Source organism: Urocitellus parryii, chromosome 8 (genome assembly GCF_045843805.1).
Source record: "Urocitellus parryii isolate mUroPar1 chromosome 8, mUroPar1.hap1, whole genome shotgun sequence".
NCBI classification, from domain to species: Eukaryota; Metazoa; Chordata; class Mammalia; order Rodentia; family Sciuridae; genus Urocitellus; species Urocitellus parryii.
In genome coordinates this window covers 16,719,403-16,743,915 of record NC_135538.1, presented here as the reverse complement: position 1 = coordinate 16,743,915, position 24,513 = coordinate 16,719,403, and the positions used below count along the sequence as shown (strand labels likewise).

Below are 24,513 nucleotides of genomic sequence, written 5' to 3'. Positions count from 1 at the left end.
GAATAGACTAAGCTTTCAATAATGGGCTTTAGGCAACTGGTTATATCCAAATAAATGTTAAAAACAAACAACAACAACAAAAAAAAAAACTAATGTAAAAAGTGAATTTGGATCCCTGAATCATAAAACACACACACACACTCAATATAGATTTAAATGTAAAAATACAAAGCCTTATAATTTTTAGAACATAATTTATCTTTATTACTACAGAATAAGTAATTTCTTTTTGTCTTTTTTTTTTTTTTTTTTTCATGGCACTGGGGACTGATCCCAGGGCCTGATGTATGCTAGGCAAACACTCAGTACCACTGAGCTATACCTCCAGCTCTGGTAGATTTCTTCAACAGAATACAAAAGCACAAAACACAGAGGGAAAAGGTTGATACATTTGCTATCAAATTCTAAATGTTCTGCCTAAAATGTATAACCTAATTCTCTAATTATACATCTACACCTAACTTCATTTACAGAAAATAGAGACTAGAGGGGACCATGAAGATTCCATCAAATAATTCCAGAATGTGTAACTTTTTTTATTGTTGTTCTTTGTATTTTTTAACCCAATATTACAACGGAGGTAGGGAATGAGGGTAGAGAATGAATAAGTACATTAAAGCAGCTATTAAAAATATACTATAGCTGGGCACAGTGGTGCATGCCTGTAATCTCAGTGGCTTGGGAGACTAAGGCAGGACAGTTCAAAGCTAGCTTCAGCAAAAGTGATGCACTAAAGCAACTCAGTGAGATCCTGTCTCTAAAATACAGAACAAGGCTGGGGATGGGTCTCAGTGGTTGAGTGCCCCTGAATTCAATTCTTCTTTACCCCTCCACCCATAAAAAAGAGAGAGAGAAGACAGAAAAAGACACAAATGAAACTTCTAAAGATTAAAAATGTAATGTCTAAGGTAAATATTCTTTGGATGGGATGAAATGACTAGATCCTTCTCAAAAGAAAACATTAATGAACATGAGGAGGCAGCAATGGAAACTACCTCACATGAAACAGAAAAAGACTAAGAAGCTGAATGGAGCATTTGTGTGCTATGGGACAACTTCAAGTGTCCTAAAATACAGGTAACTGGAACCCCAGGAGAAGAGGAAGAGGAAGAGAGGAACAGAAAAACATAATTGAAGGACTAATACCAAACAATTTCTAAATTTGGTGAAAACCATAAACCCACAGGTAAATACTAGCAGAAGAAATGTGAACAAAACTATAGCAAGTACATCAAAATCAAATTGTTTAAATGCAGTGATAAAGAGAACAGCAGTCTGGGAAAAAACTGACAACTTACATATAAAAGAACAAAGACAGGAATAATATAAGTCTTCTGGATGGAAATCACAGTATCACTTAACATCCACTAGACTGATAAGGTTTCAGGTCTGAAAGTAAGAACTATTGGAGATGTAAAACAAAGATAACAGGACAAAATAATGCTGATGGGGTGTAATTGGGACAACCCCCTTAGAATAAAATTTGGCATTATCTTGTAAAGATAAGATTCTCAAACCACATGACCTGGCGATATCACTCCCAGATAAAGAATATTCACAGCAGCACTGCCTCAATAGCACAAACAAAAAGAGCAAACAAAACCCAAATATCCATTAGCAAAGGAATGGATAAGTTATGGTATATATCCATACAACACACATAGAAATAAAAATGAAGTCTTTGAAAAAAATGCTAATTGAAAAAAAGTCACAGAAGTAAACATAATTAAGACATTTATATAAAATTCAAAAACATACAAAATTAACATTTCATTTAGGGATACATACATATGTTGTAAAACTACACCAAGAACCAAGAGAATGACAAATGCAAAACTCAGAATAATAATTACTTGAGAGGGACAGGGCATATATGTTAAATGTAAGCAATGGTCTATTTCTTATGCTAGCTGAGGGGTATACAGCTACTTATATTTATTATTCCTTATACCTTATATATACATGTTTATGCATTTTTATAATATGAAAGACTTCATTTTAAAAAAGAGTAAAACTGTGAAAGACAAAAATGAATTATGCCATTTCTGTATAACAATAAAATTAAGTGTTAAAAAAAAGAATGCACAGGAAATGTTCAATTTTTTTATCTCTCAGTGCCCTATGCCATCAGTATTAATCTAAAAGGGCCATATCCTAGAATGAAAACGAACACACAGTCTTTAACTGCTTTGATACAACATCTGAACATCTGTTTAAGTCAAGAAGCACATCAGCCACTCATTTCTGATTCTTCATCTTTCATCTGTACTTAGATTTTTCTTTGTCTTTGGACTTCTTTGGACTTCTGCTTCGGTCCCTCTTTTTACTCCTTTCTCTTTCATAAGGATCTGTTTGGTATTTGGGCTTATGACTGTTACTGTAATGGCCATCCCTCTCACGAGATCGGCTGCGACTTCGGTTCTGAGGTCGATCTCTCTTTTCACTCTTTTGTTTCTCCCAACAGCTTTCATCCTCTTCATAATGACCAAACCCCATTTCCCTGTATATATCCTGTCAAGGAAATGCAGAAAGAGTTAAGAGTTACCAGTAAAATAATCACTTTGTGAGCACTGTTGGTTAATAAAATCTAGAAAAGTCCACTATTAGCAAGCTATTGTAACAGCTCAAATTAATTTTTTAAAAAATATTTATTTTTTAGGTGTAGATGGACACAACACAATGCCTTTATTTTTATGTGGTGCTGAGAATCGAACTCGGGTCCCACCCATGCTATTCGAACGCTCTACCACTGAGCCACAATCCCAGCCCACAGCTCAAATTTAAATACTCCTGGTAATGTCAAGAATCAGACATAAAAAGCAAAATAACTCAGAAAAAGATTTAACAATTTTACTTCTCAGTCTCACTGCTTTGTATCTGCCACTTAGGTTGAACTGAAGAATCATATCCACAACATGGAACTGAAACTGCCAAGTGAAATTAGAACAAGTGTTTAAAGTAACATTGCTATACCCAAATTTCTAATTACTACAGTTATATTTCCACTTTCCCTTTCTCCATTCCCCCAAAAGTATCTGTCCCATTATTGATCTTCAATGGAGCTACTACCATCCCCATAAGAATTCTATAAAGAAGATATTTAAATAACAGCAGGAAGAGGCCTTAGATAAGTCAGTTTAAAATGAAAATAGATACTGCTTTACTTTGGTCTGGGTGATTACTTTTTTTTTTTTTAATTTAAATTTTTGTTCTAGGGATTGAACTCAGGGTCTCCCACTTGCTAAGCACACGTTCTATCACTGAGCCACACTCCCAATCCCAATTAATTTTCAAAGGGTTTTATTGCACAAATCTCCTCTCTAGATCTTCAAATACATTTTCTATGTTTAGGCCAGGCTATTACATATTTTTGTTAAAATTATTACTACACATCTCTTAAAAATTAGTTAAGAAACACTGGAATACTCCATTGTCCTGGAGACAACACAATAGGTATATTTAAAAATTCTATTCTTAGTGATTAAATAGTATAGTAATGTTTCCATACAGAAAAGAACTATTTAACAATACTTTTTGTTGTGTCTTCTCTTTTAATTGAAACAAGTATTTCAGAAAGTGGTTGAAATCCAGAAAGACCAGAGCTAATCCTTTCAAGAACCTGTAATATTTGGATTTCTTAAACATTTTTCAAAGAAAAGGTAAAATTCTGAGAATTAAACTCCTAAAAGTCCTGATTCCCTCACTGTTAACATTATTATAGTAGATATAACTGTCAAGTTTAAAATCCAGAGTGATAGACTATGACTCATGGTTAAAGGCTGAATTTTTTTTTTTTTTTTTTTAGAGAGAATTTTTAACATTTATTTTTTAGTTTATTTTTTAACATTTATTTTTTAGTTCTCGGTGGACACAACATCTTTGTTGGTATGTGGTGCTGAGGATCGAACCCGGGCCGCACGCATGCCAGGCGAGCGCGCTACCGCTGAGCCACATCTCCAGCCCTAAAGGCTGAATTTTATGCAGATGATTATTTCATAAACTGTATACCTTGCTTTGAACCTGGAATAGTTTATAATATGTAAAAACAGATCTAGCATAATTGTTATAATGACACTGTTTGTATAATATAAACTGATTCATGATTTTCCACACAATTCTCTAGCATAATTGTTATAATGACACTGTTTGTATAATATAATATAAACCGATTCATGATTTTTCCACACAATTCAATAGCTCTCATCATTCTATAAAAGTCTACGAAGTAGATTAGGTGGGCATGTGGCTCAGTGGTAGAGCTTCCCTCCCATGTGTGAGGCCCTGGGTTCAATCCTCAGTCTCACAAACACACAAAATGAATAGGACTGTGGTTTAGTCCCTTACCAACAATTTTCTAGCAAAACATGACATTTGTGGAGTGGCATACTTTGAATTCTGGGGGCTTCTTGCAACATATATTCTGCCTCAACACACAGTATTTATTTCTATAGTGACTGAAACAATAAAGTTTTAAAATGTAGACACTGCCTGGTTATGGTAGCAAATGCCTGTAATCCCAGCGGCTTAGGAGGGTGGGGCAGGTTCAAAGCCCGGCCTCAGCAACTTGAGAGAGGCTCTAAGCAACTGTGTGAGACCCTGTCTCAAAATAAGAAATAAAAAAGGATGGGGCACATCCCTCAGTGGTTAAGCACCAGTGGATTCAATTCCTGGTTTTAAAACAACAACAACAACAACAAAAAGCAGACACTATCAGCAGATGTATAAAATTCTCAGCACATTATTATACAAGTAGGCACTTTGATGCTTTAAATTTTTTTTTTTTTTAAAGAAAGGAAAAAAAAAAAAAGAGTCATGGGGCTAGGGATGTAACTCAGAGGTATAGCACTTGCCTAACATGTATGTGGACCTTAGTTTGATTCCCAGAATCAAAAGGGGGAAATGTTATGAAACACATACTTCTTTGAAAATTTGAGGAAGCTGAAAATCTGAAAAGGACCAACACTTTCAATCCACTCCTACGTGGAGTAATTTTAAAAGCTATACAAGTTTTGTAGTCAGGCAGATCTGGGTTCAAATAAATGGTCTTTGCCATTTAGGAGATATACCAAACAAAAAATACTCTTGAGGTTATATTTATCAGGGAAGGTTTCATGAAGTTAAAATTTGAGGTGAAGCTCAAAAAATGAAAAAAGAGTTTACTGACTCTACTTAAAAAGTGAAGTGCAAAATAAAGAGAAAATAATCCTAGTACACATATCAAGGCAATAAAAAAATCCACAGGTTTTCTTTAATGAATAGTTAACCAAGATTATTGGAACAATAAAAGAAGGTAAAGCTGTGTTTGTATTTGAGGGAGGGATAAATCTTCATCTTGAATTATGAGATTAAAATCTAAAACATTTTAAACCTTAAATAAAATTTTAACAAATACTGGGAATATATAAACACATTATCCAAACCCTCCTGAAATCCATTATGAAATCTAAACTGAATATTCATGAATATTCAATGTAAATTTCAAAGAGCAAACTTAATTTCAGATAAACCCAAAAACAGAATTAAAAAAAAAAAAAAAGAGTAGGTTTGGGTTTGGAGTGGCTACAAGAAGGCTGATGGAAGTAGTGCATGTGAGAACTGAAAAACAAGGAAGAATTAGTTCTGGGCGGATGCAGGACACAAATTTGCGGGACTGGATGAAGGCGTATTTGAATGGGCCCTCTAAGTATGTGTTAACACAGCGCTGTGCTTCAGGAGTGCAATCTTAATCTCATTCTAGCAATAAGGAGACTGAGACTTTAGAGATCTATACAGGTCAAAGATAATTAACTGATCAAATCACAATAAACATTAAAGTTCTAGGTTTCCCCCAACGTACAAAAGTCTCAGATTATGGGACAGTATCTTCACATCTAATCTATGGAATTAAATCAAAGATTTTATAAAATCTGAATCACTAAAACAACATTAAATCATTAAAATGACAACAAAAATGTTCAAGTGCCAAATTACAAGAATACACATACTACAAACACCTCAGTGGAGAACTGACACCTAGTCTGAACAATTCTCAATCAGGCAACCCGAAGCTGACTACTCATTTCCTGTAGCCCCAGTAAAACCCAAACTTCAACATAAAAACCATCTTTGGAATTAAGACATTAGGTGGAAAAACAAAGAAGCTTTCAAATTGAATATTAAGGCTGTCATTCAATAAAAACAATTTGAAGAAATAAGTTAAAACTTTCTGAGGAAACTGGACTTACCCAGCAAAATACCAAGAAATAGGAAAATCTGAACTATGCCTAAAAATTTAGATAGTACTAAAAAATGTGCTTTAACTATTATTGTCTTTGAGACTGAAATAAAAAATGCTGGTGTTGAATTTTATTAAAAAGAAGACAAAATCATTATAGCTATGTTATTAAATATAATACTCAAAACATTTACTTTAATACCCACTTAGAGGAAAGAAATAAAGTTAGAAAATTATTATTCAAGATTTAATAATTTTATAGTTACCAAATCCCTTAAAATTCTTCTAAAAATGTTAGTAGTATTCTCCCCAAAATGTGATGTTTTTTACTCCATGCCAAAAGAGAAGAATATTTGCCACTGTAAGATTACAAGTAATGATTAACAGCAGGATCAAAAGGTTCATAAAAGTTAGGTGGGGACAGAATTAAAATGCAGTCTGTCTTTGAACTGTTTAGACCTCTGATTACCTTAAATACACCAATGTTTACCTCAGGCATCACTTCATCAAAGATTCCACATACTAGTGCAGGACAAAGAACTGTAGCTAAAAATAGCACATGGTTGGAGGGGACAATTATGGGTTTTATAGTAGAAAATGTGTTAAACATATCTCAGGAATGTAATATAACCACCATTAAAAAAAGATTGGGATAATCTCTGACTAAATTAATAGAGTACAGAAATGAAGAGACAGGAGACATTCCTGTTAGATCCTACTTGGATATTACATATGGGGCAAACTGTCTCAGATAAATGAGGAAAGAAAACTGACAAGAATATATTCTAGGTAAGAACTGCAATAGAGCAGTATGAGTCTGATGTAAATGTTGATTCTATTATTTACTACCTATGTAAAACTGGGGTCTAGTAGCTTAAACCTTTTTTTTCATTTTTCAGTTTCTTTGTTGTATAATGGGAATAAGAGAACTCACCTAACATCATAAGGACAATATGTTAGCTACTATTGCTTTTATTACTACTGATTCATAAGGAATATTTGCAGAAACAGACAAAGGTGCAGTACAACCAGGACAATGCATGAACAATGTAATCTGTAAATAGCTAACTGACAATGGAAAGAGAGATTATAATTCTGTTACACAATAGCAAAGGGTAGGGATATATGCTTTCTGGGACACAGCTAAGAATACTTATCAAACATTCTGCTGAATTTTTTTAAAAAAATGAATATAAACCATAAAATGGATACTTATAGGGAGGAAAAGAAAAGGAAGAGGGACAGGGGTAGAGACGCTAGGTTCTTTGCATGTACCATTTTGAAGATTTTACTTTTGAAGCATATAGTTTTAAAAACTCAAACCCAAAACTATTTAAACAATCCTTTAATAACAACAACAACAACAACAACAAAAATAAAACAAATTAACTGAAATGTGAATTCAATTAATGGCATAACCACAGGGAAACCATTGAAGTAACTAAAAAAATAATTTGGTGGTGGGTACTGGGGATTGAACTCAGGGGCACTGGACAACTGAGCCACATCCCCAGCCCTATTTTGTATTTTATTTAGAGACAGGATCTCACTGTGTTGCTTAGCACCTTGCTTTTGCTGAGGCTGGCTTTGAATTTGTAATCCTCCTGTCTCAGCCTCCCTAGCAGCTGGGTTTACACCATGCCTGGCTAAAACAGAAATTTGATTATGGTAAAAATAGTGGTAGAAAGAAAAGTCAGTATAGAAAAATGTTTGAATACATGATTTTTTTCCCCATTTAATCTTAGCAACATGCTTGTGAAATATTTATGTTTCACAGAGGAGGAAACTGTGGCTCAGAAAGATAAATAACTTGTCAAGATCTCATCATGACTAAAAGTATAGAAACATAAGCCTAAATCCCCTGACAGCACACTCTTTATTTTGCCTACCATACTACATTTCTCCATCTGTGTCTTTGCTGGACATTCTCACCTTCTTCTTCAATTTCTTCCCTCCTCCCCTCAGGCAACTGAAGTCATGGTCAACCAGGGACCAGCTCACATGTCTTATGTGTGGTAAAACAAAATCAAGCAGGGCAAAATGGCACATGCTTGTAATCCCAGTGGCTCAGGAAGCTGAGGCAGGAGATGGTGAGTTCAAAGCCAGCCTCAGCAATTTAGCAAGGCCCTAAGCAACTTAGCAAGACACCATCTCTAAATAAAGTATAAAGAAGTCTGGGGATGTGGCTCAGTGGTTGAGTGCCCCTGGGTTCAATCCCTGGTACCAAAAAAATGCTAAAACAAAATCAAAATCAAGGAGCTGGGATGTTACTTGCTTTTTGTTTAATGTAGAAAAAAAGACACACATTAGAAATGATTTCTTCTTTTTATAATCAATTCCTTCAGGGAATTTTTGTTATAATTTTAGAAAATTTGCTCTTCTGAAGAACTTTGGGATGATAAATTATAAGTTCTGTTTTTATTTCATATATACAATATAAAAGGTCATAATTTTTATAGCCATAAAATCTCCAGGTCTGCAAGTTCTATATGTGAAACCCCTGTTGACAAATAAAGCTAACAACCAAGAAACATTTTTTCAGCAGTTAACTTGTTTTAGAGCATTCACAGGGATGGAAATTGCTCTAGTTTCACAATGTGGAAATGTATAACTTAAGTGACTCTGAAAACAATTTTTTTTTTTTTTTTTTTTTTTTTTGCGGGGAGGAGAGGATAGATATTGGAGATTGAACTCAGGGGTACCTGACCACTGAGCCACATCCCCAGCCCTATTTTGTATTTTATTCAGAAACAGGGTCTCACTGAGTTGTTCAGCACCTTGCTTTTGTTGTGATCCTCCTGCCTCAGCTTTCTGAGCCGCTGAGATTACAGGTGTGCCCCACCCTGCCTGGCTGAAAACAATCTTTTATAACTTGGAAAAAATATTCTTGAAAAAGTCCATTACTCCTGTACAATCATTCTAATTTTAAAGCTAGGAACTAATACCTATCCTTGTTCAGAACTATCCTTTACCTCCTAAATTGTGTCACTAACGTGTCATTTACAGAGGAATAAAATATTTATTTCTTTGAATCTAAGTTGGACATCTGAAGTACCTGGTTAGTATTTCTGATTGGCATGTAGTCCTCATCTTCCTTCTCTTCAGAGCAGTGCCGGGTTTTCTTCTTGTGTTTTTTACTTGTGTGTGAGTGACTTGATTTTGAGTCTTCTGCCTGCTCATCTAGTATAAGATCATATTTTGCACTGCAACACTTAGTTAAGGGCAAATATGAGAAATTACAGATAAAAACATCAAAACATAAGAATCTGGTAGATATGGGAGGTTGGAAGGCCAAATGTAACTTTTTAGAGCAAACAGTGGGCCCCTCCAGGGAGCACAGCCCATTGGAGGGGGACCAGTGAGTGAGTCACTATGAATTAGGATGTCATAGCACAGCCCCTGGCGCCCTAAGTTAGAGGGGACACCCTGGCAGGGGCTACTTTCTACAGACCCAGAAATGGCATCTGTGGCTTTTAGGACTTACATGGCTCAGGCCTGCAGAGCTGCTAAGGAGTCTGTCTACTATAAGTGGCGCCATCTCTTAACTGGCCTATACACGGGCACAGCCACCCTGGTATGGAATGGAAATACTATTTCAGGACAAGAGTTCTCCAGTGAATTCCAAATCAATGTGGTAGACTGCCAGCCTGTTCATGAAGCCACAACGAACCAAACAATAGTCCTTATTGTGATCTGTGTAACAGTGATGTTTGAGGGCAACAAACAATGGGACTTAAACCAAAACCTCTTCCTAAACTGCTAAAATAATACAAATGTGGGGGGATAAAAAGCAAAAGCAAATAGCACCTCAAAAGCATAGAGAATATGTCTAAAATAAAGTTATTTTCTTTCATTATGTAATAAGGAGAAATGGAAAAAACTTTACATTTTTTTAACAGTTAATTAGTAAGCAAAAAATATGAAGGGGGAAATAAAAAACAGTGTCCACAAATGAAAATACGACTAGCAAAAGAAATAAAGAAACATGCTGGACACAGTGCCTGTAATCCTAGCAACTTAGAAAGCTGATGCAAGAAGATCTCAAGTTCAAGGTCAGCCTCAGCAAGTGAGACCTAATCTCAAAAATAAATAAAAGATGGTATATAGTTCACTGATAAAGTGCCCCTGGGCTTAATCTCCAGTATCAAATAGAGAGAGAGAGAGAGAGAGAGAGAGAGAGAGAGAGAGAGAGAGAAGAAAGAAAGAAATATATTTGTTAATAATGAAAAACTTAAAACGTAGAAAACAAGGTCCATCTTTAACTAGAAAAAAATTAAATAAAAAGGACTGGATATGTACCTCAGTGGCCTAATGCCTCTGGGTTCAATCCCTACTACGCCCCACCCTAGCCCCAAAAGAAAACAGGTACTCCCATGGTTTTTCTTTCAGACTGATGCTACAGAAGGAAATTCAGCAAAGTATATCAGTTATCATGTTTAAATTCCAATAAGAATTGATAGAAATTAAAATAAGTTAAATGAACAAAGATATAGATAGCAGAATTATTTTTAATATTAGAGTAGGAAAATATTTAGTAATAAAGATAATACAGCATTTCATCATGATATATTCTAAAGAGAGTTGTTGACAAATGATAAATGCTCTAAAAAATGTGGAAAGATGTCTATGAAAACTAAAAGTAGAAAAAGCTTAAATCAAAAACTGAATATACCATATAGTGATTATAACTTTATACAACTTAATAAAAAGACTTCATAAAAAGGCTTGAAAGGAACAAAAAGAAATAAACACTATCACTGGCCAGGATGGTGCACACCTATAATCCCAACGAATCAGAGGCTGAGGCAGGATAGCAAATTTGAGGCCAGCCTAGGCAACTCAGGGAAACCCACAGCAACTTAGCAAGACCCTGTCTCAAATAACCAAAATAAAAAGGGCTGGGGATGTAGTTCAGTGGTAAAGTAACCCTGGGTTCAATCCTCAGTACCAAAAAAAAAAGATAAAAAAAATCATTATTTTTCTAGGAGATAGAACTGAGTGAATATTTCCTAAAGTTCACATAAATACATTATTAAAATTTTAATAATGGAGCCATGGTATAGTAGGATGAACCTGCCCAGTATGATGAAGCCCTGAGTTCAATCCATAGGGAGGGAGGGAAGGAAGGAAGGAAGGAAGGAAGGAAGGAAGGAAGGAAGGAAGGAAGGAAGGAAGGAAGGAAGGAAGGAAAGAAGGAAAATTAATAATGTCTTAGAATAGAGAAAAGATAAAATTGTTACAACTTCTTCTAAAAGTAATCTCAACTTCTAAATTGGATTTTCAGGCAGGCTGACATGGGCTACAATAGCAGTTTTCAAAAGAAAGCTTATGAGGAAGCCAAAAATACAGGAACTATTGTAGTTGCATGTGGAACTGGAGTAAACAGATACACTTCCTTCAGGACGAGTCTCATGTCTGTTTTCACAAAGCCACAGCTCAAGGCTTTCCTCAAGGATGCCTCCTGTCTATATAATACCTAATAGGAACACTATGCCTTCTAGCTTTCCTCCAGATGGCTAAAAATGCTCGTCAGCCCATATTAGCCTTATCACTCCATTATCTCAAACTTTTTTTCTCCTGTATACTATGGCACCCAGAGTGCCTTCTGGATCTTCTCTCAGATACAAATCCAACAGCCCTTGTGTGCCCAGTACATGGGGCTCCCTCTGTCAAAGATGTTTTGCAGCAGTGTTCTTCAAACCGAAGGTAGTAATCCAACAATGGGGCTAAAATCCATAGGTTATGATCAGCATTATTAGACATACCATAGAACAGAACATGGAGTATAATGATGACTAATAAAAATACTATTTTATGGCAGGCACAGAGGCATATACCTGTAATCCCAGTGTCTCAGGAGGCTGAGGCAGGAGGATTCCAAGTTTGAGGCCAGTCTGGACAACTTAGTCAGACCATGTCTCCAAATAAAACGAGGTGGAGAATGTAGCTCAGTGGTATAGTACTTCCTAGCATAGATGAGGCCCTGGGTTCAATCCCCAGTATCTTTCTTAAGATACACATACAAAAGGTATAATCTTTCTTAAATGATGGACCAAAATTAAATAAAGAAGTTGACTGACTCGGCGGCTATCCTCTGCCCTATATTCAAGTTATAGTTTGAATGTTACTTGACAGAATTCCCTCATATCCCACAAATGTACTTTTTTTTTAAAAAATACTTTTTTTTAGAAGTCAATGGACCTTTATTTTATTTGTTTATATGCAGTGCTGAGAATCAAACCCAGTGCCTCACACATGCTAGGCAAGTGCTCTACCACTGAGCCACAACCCCAGCCCCACACAAATGTACTTTTTAACAAAAAAAAATGTTATCTTACTATGTTGGCTAGGCTGGTCTTGAACGCAGAAGCTCAACTGATCCTCCTGCCTTACTCAAACTTCTGAGTAGCTAAAATACAGGCACGTGCCACTATGTCTAGCCCATGAATTTACTTCTTTGCAATGCTCCAGCCTATTAATGGTAGTTATTTTATGTTAGTATCCCACCTGCCACACTCCAAAATAAAATGCAAGTTCCATGTGGTTAGAGACAGAACTTTTCACTGCCAAACTGGGTATTTAACAGTTTCTAATTAAATAATTGTTGATTACCCATTATACCACTAAGAGACTTGTTCTGTCTCTTCCTCACTATCTTCCACTTAACTACTAAAACCAACACTTTAAAATCTTTTGTATAAAATACAAATCTGTGACTCTACTGACTTGTTTTCTCTAATTTCTTCCCTAAGATCTAAACTTTTCTAATATTTTTAGTCTTTTTAATTAATAATCTACATTTATAATTTTTCTTTCTCTCAAGATCCAGAACATACATCTCCATCATGCCTTTTAACTGACTTCAGACAACTTATCTGTACATATACTCAGATGTCCTCTGAATCCCCTTCCCTTGCCATAAGTAACAAATCACTTAATACATGAAAGGAATGTAAGAGAGTCTGTGTTGTGTGTATGTAGCTTACATACTATAAACATGTTCTGTCTCTCTGCTGTTCTACCAGAGAAAATAAATGCCTCGCTAAAACGAAAACTAGTAACTACCAAGAAGATAGAGATTATCTATTAGGTTAGATTCATGAATTTCCTCTTTCCTGTACAATATTCTGTCAATTATTTGACAATAGTTATCAGGACATGTCTGTCTTCTACATCAACTTCAGAAGACTAGAAGCTGTACTGTTCAATACTAGAAATATGCAATCATATGATTAAAATTTTAAAAAATTTAAAATTCAGCTCCTTAGTCCATCCTATAAGCTCACTAGCCACATGTGGTTAGTTGTTAAACTGGACAACGGAGTTATAGTACATTTTTATAAAAGTAGAAAGTTCCTTTTTGGTACTGGGGATTGAATCCAGGGATGCTTTACCCCTGAGCTACATCCCCAGCTCTTTTTATATTTTTACTTAGAGATGGGGTCTTGATAAGCTGCTTAGGGCCTTGCTAAGTTGCTGAGGCTAGCTTTGAACTTGTGATCCTCCTGCCTTAGCCTCCTGAGTCATTAGGATTACAGGCATGCACCACTGTATCTGGCTAGAAAGTTCTATGGAATGGTACTGGATTAGAGATTAACTTTCAAATATGCCTAGTTTCCTTTCTTAACTCAGAAATCTATTCTCTTGATTTCTTTCTTTTCTTTTCTTTCTTTCTTTTTTTTTTTTTTTTTTTTGGTACCAGGCATTGAACCTAGGGGTGCATAACCACTGAGCCATATCCCTAGCCCTTTTTATTTTTTATTTTGCTTAGTTGCTTAGGGCATTACAAAGCTGTCAAGGCTGGCTTTGAACTTGTGATCCTCCTGCCTCAGCCTCTTCAGCTGCTGGGATTACAGATGTGTGCCACCACATCCAGCTAAAACAATCTTAAATTTTAAACATTTTTAATGCTATGCATTCCTTCTTTTCAGCCTCCACAAGGAAAAAGAAACCTCCCTCTGCTTTATACTCTATAACTGTACTTCCTTTGTTTGCCCTCCACATTCCCCTTCTTCTAGCTACAGTTACTAGTAGGTAGCCTAAACATAGCTTAAGAGATTTGGTAGATAAATCTCAAGTGTATTTATTTCATCGATTTCTCTTATGACTTTGACTTTTAGTCATATGTCCTCTAATGTGGCTCTTTTGGGGCCAAATCTCAGCTTGTTGGTCTGTTTGCCTATGAAAGCTTCTGATGTTGATTTTGTCAGCATTCTTCAGAATTTACCTGACACTAATATCTCACAATGCTTTATGCACTGCATAGACAACCAACAATATTTTAAAACATAAATATATAAAGGTCAACCTGATATTTATCTCTCCTTAAAAATACTTGGAAAAGAAATGTCTACATAGCATAGGAAAAAAGAATCCCTGAAACACCAACAGAAAAAAGGAAACAAAGACACCATTTACCAGAAACAATCACCAAAGAAATAACCTTTGCAATGTGTGGAGTGATAGATTTATAATGGAAAAAAATCAGTGAACAAATTAAATGACATAATATAAACAGTATGTTTCATTGCTTTTTACTTGTCTCAACCTAAAACTTGGAAGAACTTGAATTAAGTAGTAACTTAGTAGATTTCTTTTCAATTCTATAAACATCAACTCTTGTATTCAACAGCAGCTCAATAAATATTTGTTATTAAAATAAAATGTAGCATGCAGTAAAAAGTAACCTAATCTCTTAACAAAGAACTATAGGATTTTCTTACCTAGGTAAGGAAGTTAAGCATAAGAGAATGATTAGACAAAGGATTTAGCTTAGCAATAATAAATTTCTAATTATGAGGAATTTAAAAAATTGCAATTATATACAGAAAATTAATATCTTACCCTGAAGATCATTTAGGAATATGATAAATAGGAAAAGACTTAGGTTACTAAGATTCCTTTTGAACTTAACTTTATAATAGAATTAATTTAAAAAGACTAGAATGAAAACAAAAAGTATATGTAAGGTACTGAAAAAAAATAATAATAAGGGGTTGGGGTTGTGACTCAGTGGTAGAGTGCTTGCCTTGCATGTGTGAGGCACTGGGTTTGAACCTCAGCAGCACATAAATAAATCAAATAAAGGTATTGTGTGCTTCTACAACTAAAAAATGTATTTAAATTTTTTTTTTTAAAAAGATAACAATAAGTTACTTTTTTACAAATCATTTAGATTCAAGAAACTTGCCTTTATGACATTTTATAGCTCATCACATAGTACACATAATGGGTGGTCAATGCACATTGATTAATTGATTCTTATTAAGGATACTCCTGTTTGGGTTTTACTTTATCTTTCAGGACCAAATTCGAAGGTTTATCCTGTTCCTTTTCATATTCTTTGAAATCACTCTTGGTGTATTTCCCACCTATTTATTAAGAGAAAAAAAAAAAAGGAGTTTAGTAAGAAAAGTCACATAATTAATCAAGAACAATAGTTGTTTTATAAAATATATACTTTAAGAGCTATTTTATAAATGGTATCTATTAGTAAACAGAAAAAGGGTAAGAAAAGAACAAAAGAAATCATAGAAATTTAATCTCCATTATTATTATTTTAACTGACATAAGATTTTGCTAGACAGCCGTATACTGCCACCTAATGACATATGTGAATATTACATCAAACTTTCAAATAAAAGACACATACAGTGCAATGTTTAAGTAGATCCAATAAACCCAGGAAAACATAAGTCCAAGGGAAAACTGAAGATCTGGAGCTTGAGTTTGAAAACTGAATGACTTATTAGTTTGGAATAAGATGTTAAAGACAACTGACTTGTCTCCAAACAGAGCACCAGACAGGTAGGAGATAACAGAATGTGCACAGAAGTTCACTAAAGAGATGTGAAAGAGGGTTGGCGACAGCACAGTAGAGAACCATTCCCACTTTGAATTCTCACCTATAGGTACCTTTATTCCTCCCAACTGCCAGAAATGAAATCAATAATCTCTTCAGTATAATAAGACTATTGTTAACATCCAACTACTCTCCAGTCTAGTCTCCTACCAAATGAGGATTCAGATTCCATCCATGTCCCAGACCTGCTAACTGGCCTACCTTTTCTATCCCTTCAGCTACCATGAGGAAGTGCTTCTTATGGGAAGGCTTCCTATAGCAGGGCCCTGGATTGCAAGGACAAGAAAGGAAAACTAGAAGTATAATGAGAGATGTCTTGATTATGAATACTGCATATCTTGATTGTCCGGGTTTTAAGGAAGGGGAAAACAGGAATGAAAAAAGAGGATAAAAGCTGGGCACAAGGGTGCACGAATATAATCCCAGCTACTCAGAGGCTAAGGCATGAGGATAACAATTTCAAGGCTAGCCTGGGCAACATAGCAAAACTCCTCAAAAGGAAAAAAAGTGGTGGTGGGAGAGGGCTAGATTCCGGAGACTGAAAATAAAAATGGTCAGCAAACAATGTTTCCTATAATGTGAAATAGACTTATGTAAGAGTTAAAATAACTGGAAACAGTAACAAACAGGTAGCATTTTGTGGGGTGGGTACCAGGGATTGAACTCAGGGGCACTGGACCACTGAGCCACATCCTCAGCCCTGTTTTGTATTTTATTTAGAGACAGAGTCTCACTAAGTTGCTTTGCATCTTGCCATTGCTGAAGCTGGCTTTGAACTCGAAATCCTCCTGTCTCAACCTCCTGGGGCAGCTGGGATTATCCTCCTGTCTCAGCCTCCTGGGGCAGCCACCACACCCAGCAACAGGTAGTATTTTATCCCTGAAAAATGATTTGCCATGTGCCTGTTATTAGGAGTTTCAGTATGGATGCAGCAGTTATGTTATATAGAAAGGGTAACAGATTAAAGCGAGAGATTTTAAATTCAAATCTTGGCTCAAGTGGGAGTAAGACATTTCACTTCTCTGGTAACTCATTCTCTTCATTTATAAACTAAAAATAATATCAACATTTCTCATTGCTAGTTAAAACACTAAATAAGACTGTGGGAATGTATTTAGCACTGTGAAGAATATACATTCAATTTTTAAAATGTGAGTCAATTACATGTATATTCAAAATTATCTCAGAATTAAGAGGCTAACAATAAACTACATTTATGATGGCGTCTGTGAACCCAAAGCATCTCTCTCCCATATGCTGCATTTTATTTTAGAAAACAGCATGAATAAATTCATGTAAAAATGATCTTGTAAATAAACCATGCTGAAACAACTTAGGAAAGTAGGATCATGTCTTCAACGTGTCAATGGGTTGGGAAGAAAACAAGACTGAGAGAAAAAAAATCCAAACTATACTTAAGGTCTCCAAATCATCATAGTATATGACTCTGGGTATATTATGTCACAAGATTATGCCTTAAGTTTCTTATCAATAATGTAAAATTATAGTTAATACATTTGAAACAAATGATAAAATTAAATTAGCTCTGTGGAAAAAAAGCCCTACATAAAAGGCCACTTGGCAGTACTACTGGAACAGAACCACATCACTTCAGGCCAGCAACTCATCACTACTACTGCTTTTTTTTAGTTGTAGATGGACACAATACCTTTATTTTATTATTTATTTTTTTTAATGTGGTGCTGAGGATTGAACCCAGCACCTTACATGTGCTGGGCAAGCATTCTACCAATAAGCTACAACCCCACTAAGCTTATCACTAAATATATTTATGTGATGTATTGTTCGTAAAGCTGTAACATGTGAAAAAAACATTTTGGTACTTCATCATAGTTTTCACAAGTCACTCAGAAGCATTCATGGGAGGAAACAAGTAGTACACAGGGCCCCAGCCCAAGTCACTCTCTCCTACCACAGGGATCTTGGCTTCCACTAGGCCTTCTTTGCCTTCTCCAGTCCCTAACAATTTCTCCCTTCTCTGAACCCCCATACGGTAACACAATCTACTAAACAATTTAGCACTTCACTACCAAACAGTGTTCTCAATTTCTTTCTAGTAAAAAAGACTTCATTAAAATCATGGGAAATGAATTGGGCATGATGGCATATACCTGTAATTCCAGCTACTTGGGAAGTTGAAGCAGGAGGATCCCAAGTTCTAGGCCAGCAACTTAGTAAAACTGTCTCAAAACTAAAGTTAAAAAGAAAGAAATGGTTGGGCATGGTGGCACATGCCTGTAATCCCAGCAGCTTGGGAGGTTGAGGCAGGAGAATCAAAGCCAGCCTCAGCAACTTAGCAAAGCCCTCAGCAACTCAGACCCTGTCTCAAAATAAAAAAATAGCTGGGTGTGGTGGCGCACACCTATAATCCCAGAGGCTCCGGAGGATCCTGAGTTCAAATCCAGCCTCAGCAACTTAGCAAGGCCCCAACTAAGTGAGACCCTGTCTCTAAATAAAATATAAAGGGCTGGGGATGTGGCTCAAGCAGTAGCACGCTCGCCTGGCATACGTGCGGCCCGGGTTCAATCCTCAGCACCACATACCAACAAAGATGTTGTGTCCGCCGAGAACTAAAAAATAAAATATTAAAATTCTCTCTCTCTCTCTTAAAAAAAAAATTGAAATTAAAAAAATTAAATAAAATATAAATAAAAAAGGATTGGGGACATGGCTTGGTGTTTAAGGTGCCCCTGAGTTCAATTCCTGGTACCAAAAAATAAAAACAAGCTAGAGATGTGGCTCACTAGTTAAATGCCCCTGGGTTCAATTCCCAGTACCAAAAATATATAACATAAAATTAAAAATTAAAACAGTGCATATTCTTTCAGCATCCAACAGACCCAACCTTTAGTTTGGCATGCCACTACCAGGAATTTATTTGATATGCATATGCATATGTGGGACATGTCATATATATAGAAATACCAAATAGTACTGTAGTACAGAGAAGAGTAAAAAGTTAGAAACACTGAATGTCCATTAATAGACCTGATTAAAAAAACTGTGATACCTACATTCTATAGAAGACTGAGCAGTCTGGGGCTGGGGATACTTGCCTTGCTGCACAAGGCCCTGGGTTCAATCACCAGCACCACAAAAAAAAAAAAAAAAAAAAAGACTGAGCAATCACTGAAAAGAATAAACTTGCATTTTAGGCAAGTGCAGTGTTGCACACCTGTAATCCCAACTCTCAGGAGATTGAGGCAGGAGGATCACAAATTCAAAGTCAGCCTCAGCAAGTTAGTGAGACCCTCAACAAGTTAGTAAAAGCCCGTCTCAAAGACTGGGGATGTAGCTCTACAGTGCCACTGGGTTTAAATTCTAGTACCCAAAAACAAAAACAAAAACAAAAAAAAAGGAAGAGTGGTTATTTCTGGGAAGAGAAACTAGGTAGATAAGAAACAGGAGTGGAAGAGATTTTTTTTCTTATACCTTTTCATGAATCTTCTCAATTTTTTACCATGACCACTAAAACACACTTAAGAAAACTTTTTAAAAAGAGTTTTGTATCTAAAAGACCCAAACAACCTTAAAATCAGAGTTACTTTAGAAACAAATCAAATCTATAGTCAGATACTACTAAACATCTTCCAGAATGGATATAATTTAAAAGACTGACCATATTAAAAGTAATACAGTTAAACACAGAAAATGCAGATCTTTTTCATTAGTTTCAAATACATACAGCTTAGATTCTAGATAGCAGATGGGTAAAAATCATTAGTGGCAGGCGTTTATGTCAATTGACATTTCTCCTAATTAACAGTATCAAGTAAAAGGCTACATATGGAAGCAGGCAAAACAGAACAGAAAAAAAGAAGTTAAATCAATATACCTTTTCCTTTCCATTTAACCTTTGCAACAGACTGGCTAAAATCCACATGTATTCTTCTGTCATCGATAAGTACATTATCCATTTTGAAGAATGCTTTCTCACAATCTTCTTCCTATTGTAATTATTAAAAAAAGCATAAGTTTTTACAGAAAAGATTTCTGTAACAAGAACAAATTCTGAAAATACATAAAATTTATTGTTATTGAAATTGATATTTGAAAAATTCTTATACCAGATGTTGTTAAATGTTTTGCATCTATTATTTATCTCAACTAACTCTAGTAACAACCCAAGAGGTACTAAGAGAATTTTAGAGAGGTACTGAAGCTGCTAAAGATTACACAAGGGTCAAAGCCAAGAGTTTTAATCAAGATCTGATTGCAATAGACATAGATATCCTTCCCTTACAATTCCATACTCCTTTTCACTTAAAACTCCAAAATACTGTATCCTGAAAAGTGCAATCGTTTTTTTGTTTGTTTGATAAAAATTCAGTATTAAAAGTAATTGGGTAGCAACCTAATGAGGTTATGGCCTTTTTTGATTCTTAGTATGAATATTCATTTGCTTCACTGCAGAAATATTTTTGTGATACATTACAGAATGCTGGCCCAGAGGAGTATTACATAAGCCACAGATGTAATGTGTATTTGACTATATATCCACACACACAGTGTACCTTTCAAATCTAAAAAATTTCTAAATTTAGAAGCACAGCCAGTGCTTTTGAAGTCAGTGCAATGGCACACATCGACAATTCCAGAGACTTGGGAGGCTCAGACAAGAGGATTACATGTTCAAGGCCAATAAGGGCAACATGCCTCAAAATAATAAAAAGGGCTAGGGATGTATCTCAGTGGTAGAGCGGTTGACTAGCATGAGCAGGACCTGGGTTCACTCCCTCCACCACAAAACAAACATCTAGACATGGTAGGCAATCAATATTACTGTTGATTAATCTGATTAATTAAGTATGGGCAGTGATAATTTACACTGTGTCATTTTCCCAAAGAGAAAGTTTCTCAGATCATTTTTTTCAAAAGGATAGCATTTGAAAATAGTCAGCAGACTTACACCTAAAAAACAGTTAAGAATTTCTTCAGGTATGAGGGTGTAAGAACGTGTGCTTAGCTTGGGCCAGGCCCTAAGTTCAGTCCTCCAGCCTTCACTGAACTGATCTCCCTGTGGAATGGAAGAAAGGCACAGTAGTGCCTTTCAACAACAACAACAAAAGAGAAATGTCTTCAAAATTGAGAAACTGATTGAAAAATGCATTTAGAAATGTAAAAGACAAAATAGCCAAGAAAATCTTCAAGAATAAAGTCGGAGAACCCACACTACAAGATATCAAAAAACTATAGTGATTAAAAAATGTAACAGTGGTATAAGAATAAACAAATTGGGCTGGGGATGTAGCTCAGTGGTAGACCACTGGCTCAGCATTCATGAGACCCTAGGTTCAACCCCCAGAACCACTGCCAACAACAATAAAAGAATAGACAAACTGATCTGTGCAACAGTACAGCATCCAGAAACAGACATTGCACATAAATAGAGAGCTGATTTATGATAAAGGTGGCCCTCCAGAGCTATGGGAACAGAACAATCTTTTTAATAAGTGGTGGTAAGTCACTTGCCTATCCCATCTAAGAAAAACGAACCTTAAATGTAATACACAATAATAAAATTATATATCCAATGGGAAACAGTTTGCAACAAAGCTCTAAAAAATATAATAGGAAAATACCTTCATGACTTTGGAGAAGGCAAAGATTTTTTAAGCAGATTCAGAAAAAAATATTGACAAACAACTATTAAAATTAGAAATTTCTGTTTATTAAAAGACACTATTAAAAATGGGAAAAGGGGGCTAAGGATGCAGCTCAGTGGTAAAGCACTTGCCTAGCATGCACAAGGCTCTAGGTTTTATCCCTAGCACTATCAAAAAAAAAAAAAAAAAAAAAAGAAAGAAAGAAAAAAGAAAATTCATAGAAGATAACTGCATAAAACATGCCCCCCACCCCTGCAAAAAATAGCTTGCACCCAGAAAATACAAAGAATTCTTAGAAACCAGTAAGTGAAATACACAATCAAAAAGTGGGTAAGTCTTGAATAGGTACTTCATTTAAAAAGTACATTTAAATGATAATAAATTTTTGAAAAAGTGACTCAATGAGGGAAATGTAAAGTAAAGCACAATAAGATACTACTAAAGATCTTCCAGAAGATATAACTTAAAAGACTGACCATATTAAGAGTTGGTCAAGACATGGAACAACATGGAGTACCAAACACTACTACTGGAAGTGAAAATCAGTATGACCACCTTGGAAAATTAATTGGAATTGTCTGCTAATGCTGCATCTACTGTAGGACCCAGCAATTCACAACTAGATATACATTCTGCAGAAATACATGCATACCACAACATCAGAAGGTGTCTTTACAGAAATGATTAGAAAATTTAAAAATAAATAAAAGACACAGTAGATCAAACAAAACAACAAAACTTTTTTATTTTTAGGTATTAGGAATTGAACCCAGAGCACTTTAACCACTGAGCCACACCCCTAGCCCTTTTAATTTTAGTTTTGGATAGATGCAGTACTTTTATTTATTTATTTTTATATGGTGCTGAGGATCGAACCCAGTGCCTCACACGTGCTAGGTGAGCACTCTACCACTGAGCCACAACTCCAGCTTTCCTCCAGCACTTTAAAAAAAAAAAAAAATCATTCATTCTTTCATTCATTTATTGGTACCAGGGATGGAAGCCAGGGGTACTTTACCACTGAGCCACATGCCCAACCCCCCCTTTTTTATTATTATTTTGAGATAGAGTCTTGCTAAGTTGCTTAGGGCTTTGCTAAGTTGCTAAGGCTGGCCTCGAACTTGCAATTCACTTGCCTGAGCATCTCCAGTCTGGTATTACACACATGTACTACCATGCTTGGAACAAAATTTACTTTCTCATAGTATCGCACATTGTAGTCAAAAATTGGAAAGGACCTAAATGTCTATTAACAGCAGAATGGAGATCTAAATCATTTTATATGTATACAATAAAATACTATGTAAAAAAAATTGACTTTAAAAAGTTAACTTTAAAAACCACATACAGTAACACATATAATCTTATAATACTAGCAGAAGAAGCAAGACATGACAGCGCATGCCTGTAATCCCACAACTCAAGAGGATGAGGCAGGAGTATCCCATGTTTGAGGCCAGTCTCAGCACTTAGCAAGAATGTCTCAAAATAAAAAATAAAAATGACTGAGTATGTATGTAGCTCAGTGTATAAGGCCTTCAGTTCATTAAATCCTCAGTACCTAAATAAATAATAACAAAAAGAATCAAGATGCATATGAACACACTGTGTTCCCATTTATATCAAGGTTAAAATTAGACAAAACTGGGCTGGGATTGTAGCTCAGTGGCAGAGCTCTTCCTCACACACTGGGTTCGATCCTCGGCACCCATAAAAATAAATAAAATAAAGGTATTGTGTCCCTCTATAACTAAAAAAAAATTAAGACAAAACTAATCTATGAGCTGGGCATGGTGGTGCACGCCTATAATCAAGCATCTTGGGAAACTGAGGCAAGAGGATCTCAAGTTTGAGGTCAGCCTCAGCAATTTAGCAAGATGCTGTCCCAAAATAAAAAGAAAATAAAAAGGGCTAGGGATATAGCTTAGTAGTGGAGTGCCCCTGAGTTCAATCCCCAGTACAAAAATAAAAAAACAAAACATATTCATAAAATAAACACCAAACCTAATATATCTCATTTATGCATACCTTTTCAAATTCAATAAAAGCATAGCAGAGGGACTCTCCTGTCTTCCAATCCCGAATAACTTCACAACTGAAAGAAAGTTTTAAAAAGTGACTTTGTTTTTAAAAAAGGAAAGTATTCACTCATACTCTGCGGAACTAAATAACATAATAAGCCAGTTATTAAAAAGGCAAAGTTAAGCTGGGTGCTGTCCTGAACACCCGTAATTCCAGTGACCCAGGAGGCTGAGGTAGGAGGATCAGAAGTTCTAGGTCATTCTAGGCAACTCAACTCTATCCCAAAATAAAAAATAAAAAGGGCTGAGAGGTAGCTAAGTGAGGGAGTGCCCCTGTTTCAATCCCTAGTACTGAAAAAAAAAAAAAAAAAAAAGGCCAAATTAAACTCACCATATTTCTTAAATAACAAGTCTTCTTTTTTAAAAAAAATACTTTACTAACCCAGTACACTCTAAATGACCTAGATAGGCCTACAGTCCTTAAATTCCCTAAGCACTAAGGAAATAAAACAAAAATATTTAACTTTCCTTTAACAAAAATAAACTCCTATAAAGTTTTTAAATCACAAAGATGAATTACAACATTCACATATAAATGTTTAAGCAAGTCTACACTTAGGAATTTTAATATCAAGGTAAAATTTAATACCGTGAGTATAGCTTTTACATGGAAATAATCTATTGTACAATAAACAAGCAAAATGGCCAATAAGCTGAAATTGACTTGTCTACTTCTCCATGTACCATAGTCTTACTTCAAAAATATGAAACAAAATAGTAAAATAATAC

The 24,513-nt window shown here is 35.4% G+C and overlaps 1 protein-coding gene across 2 annotated transcripts in view; it reads right to left on the bottom strand.

Annotated features, from left to right (window-relative positions):
- Positions 1-280: 280 nt before the first annotated feature.
- Positions 281-24,513, bottom strand: part of Ppil4 (peptidylprolyl isomerase like 4) — a 37,407-nt gene continuing 13,174 nt past the window's right edge. The window contains exons 9-13 of one of the 2 annotated variants that reach the window (XM_026401954.2): positions 23,732-23,798; positions 19,933-20,044; positions 15,489-15,585; positions 9,270-9,417; positions 281-2,511 (exon numbers count right to left, since the gene is read on the bottom strand). In XM_026401954.2, coding sequence (XP_026257739.1) covers positions 2,260-2,511; positions 9,270-9,417; positions 15,489-15,585; positions 19,933-20,044; positions 23,732-23,798 — 676 coding nt within the window. In that variant the 3' untranslated portion in view covers positions 281-2,259. The remainder of the gene's footprint in view (positions 2,512-9,269; positions 9,418-15,488; positions 15,586-19,932; positions 20,045-23,731; positions 23,799-24,513) is intronic. The other variant, XM_077801730.1, reaches the window with a different exon arrangement.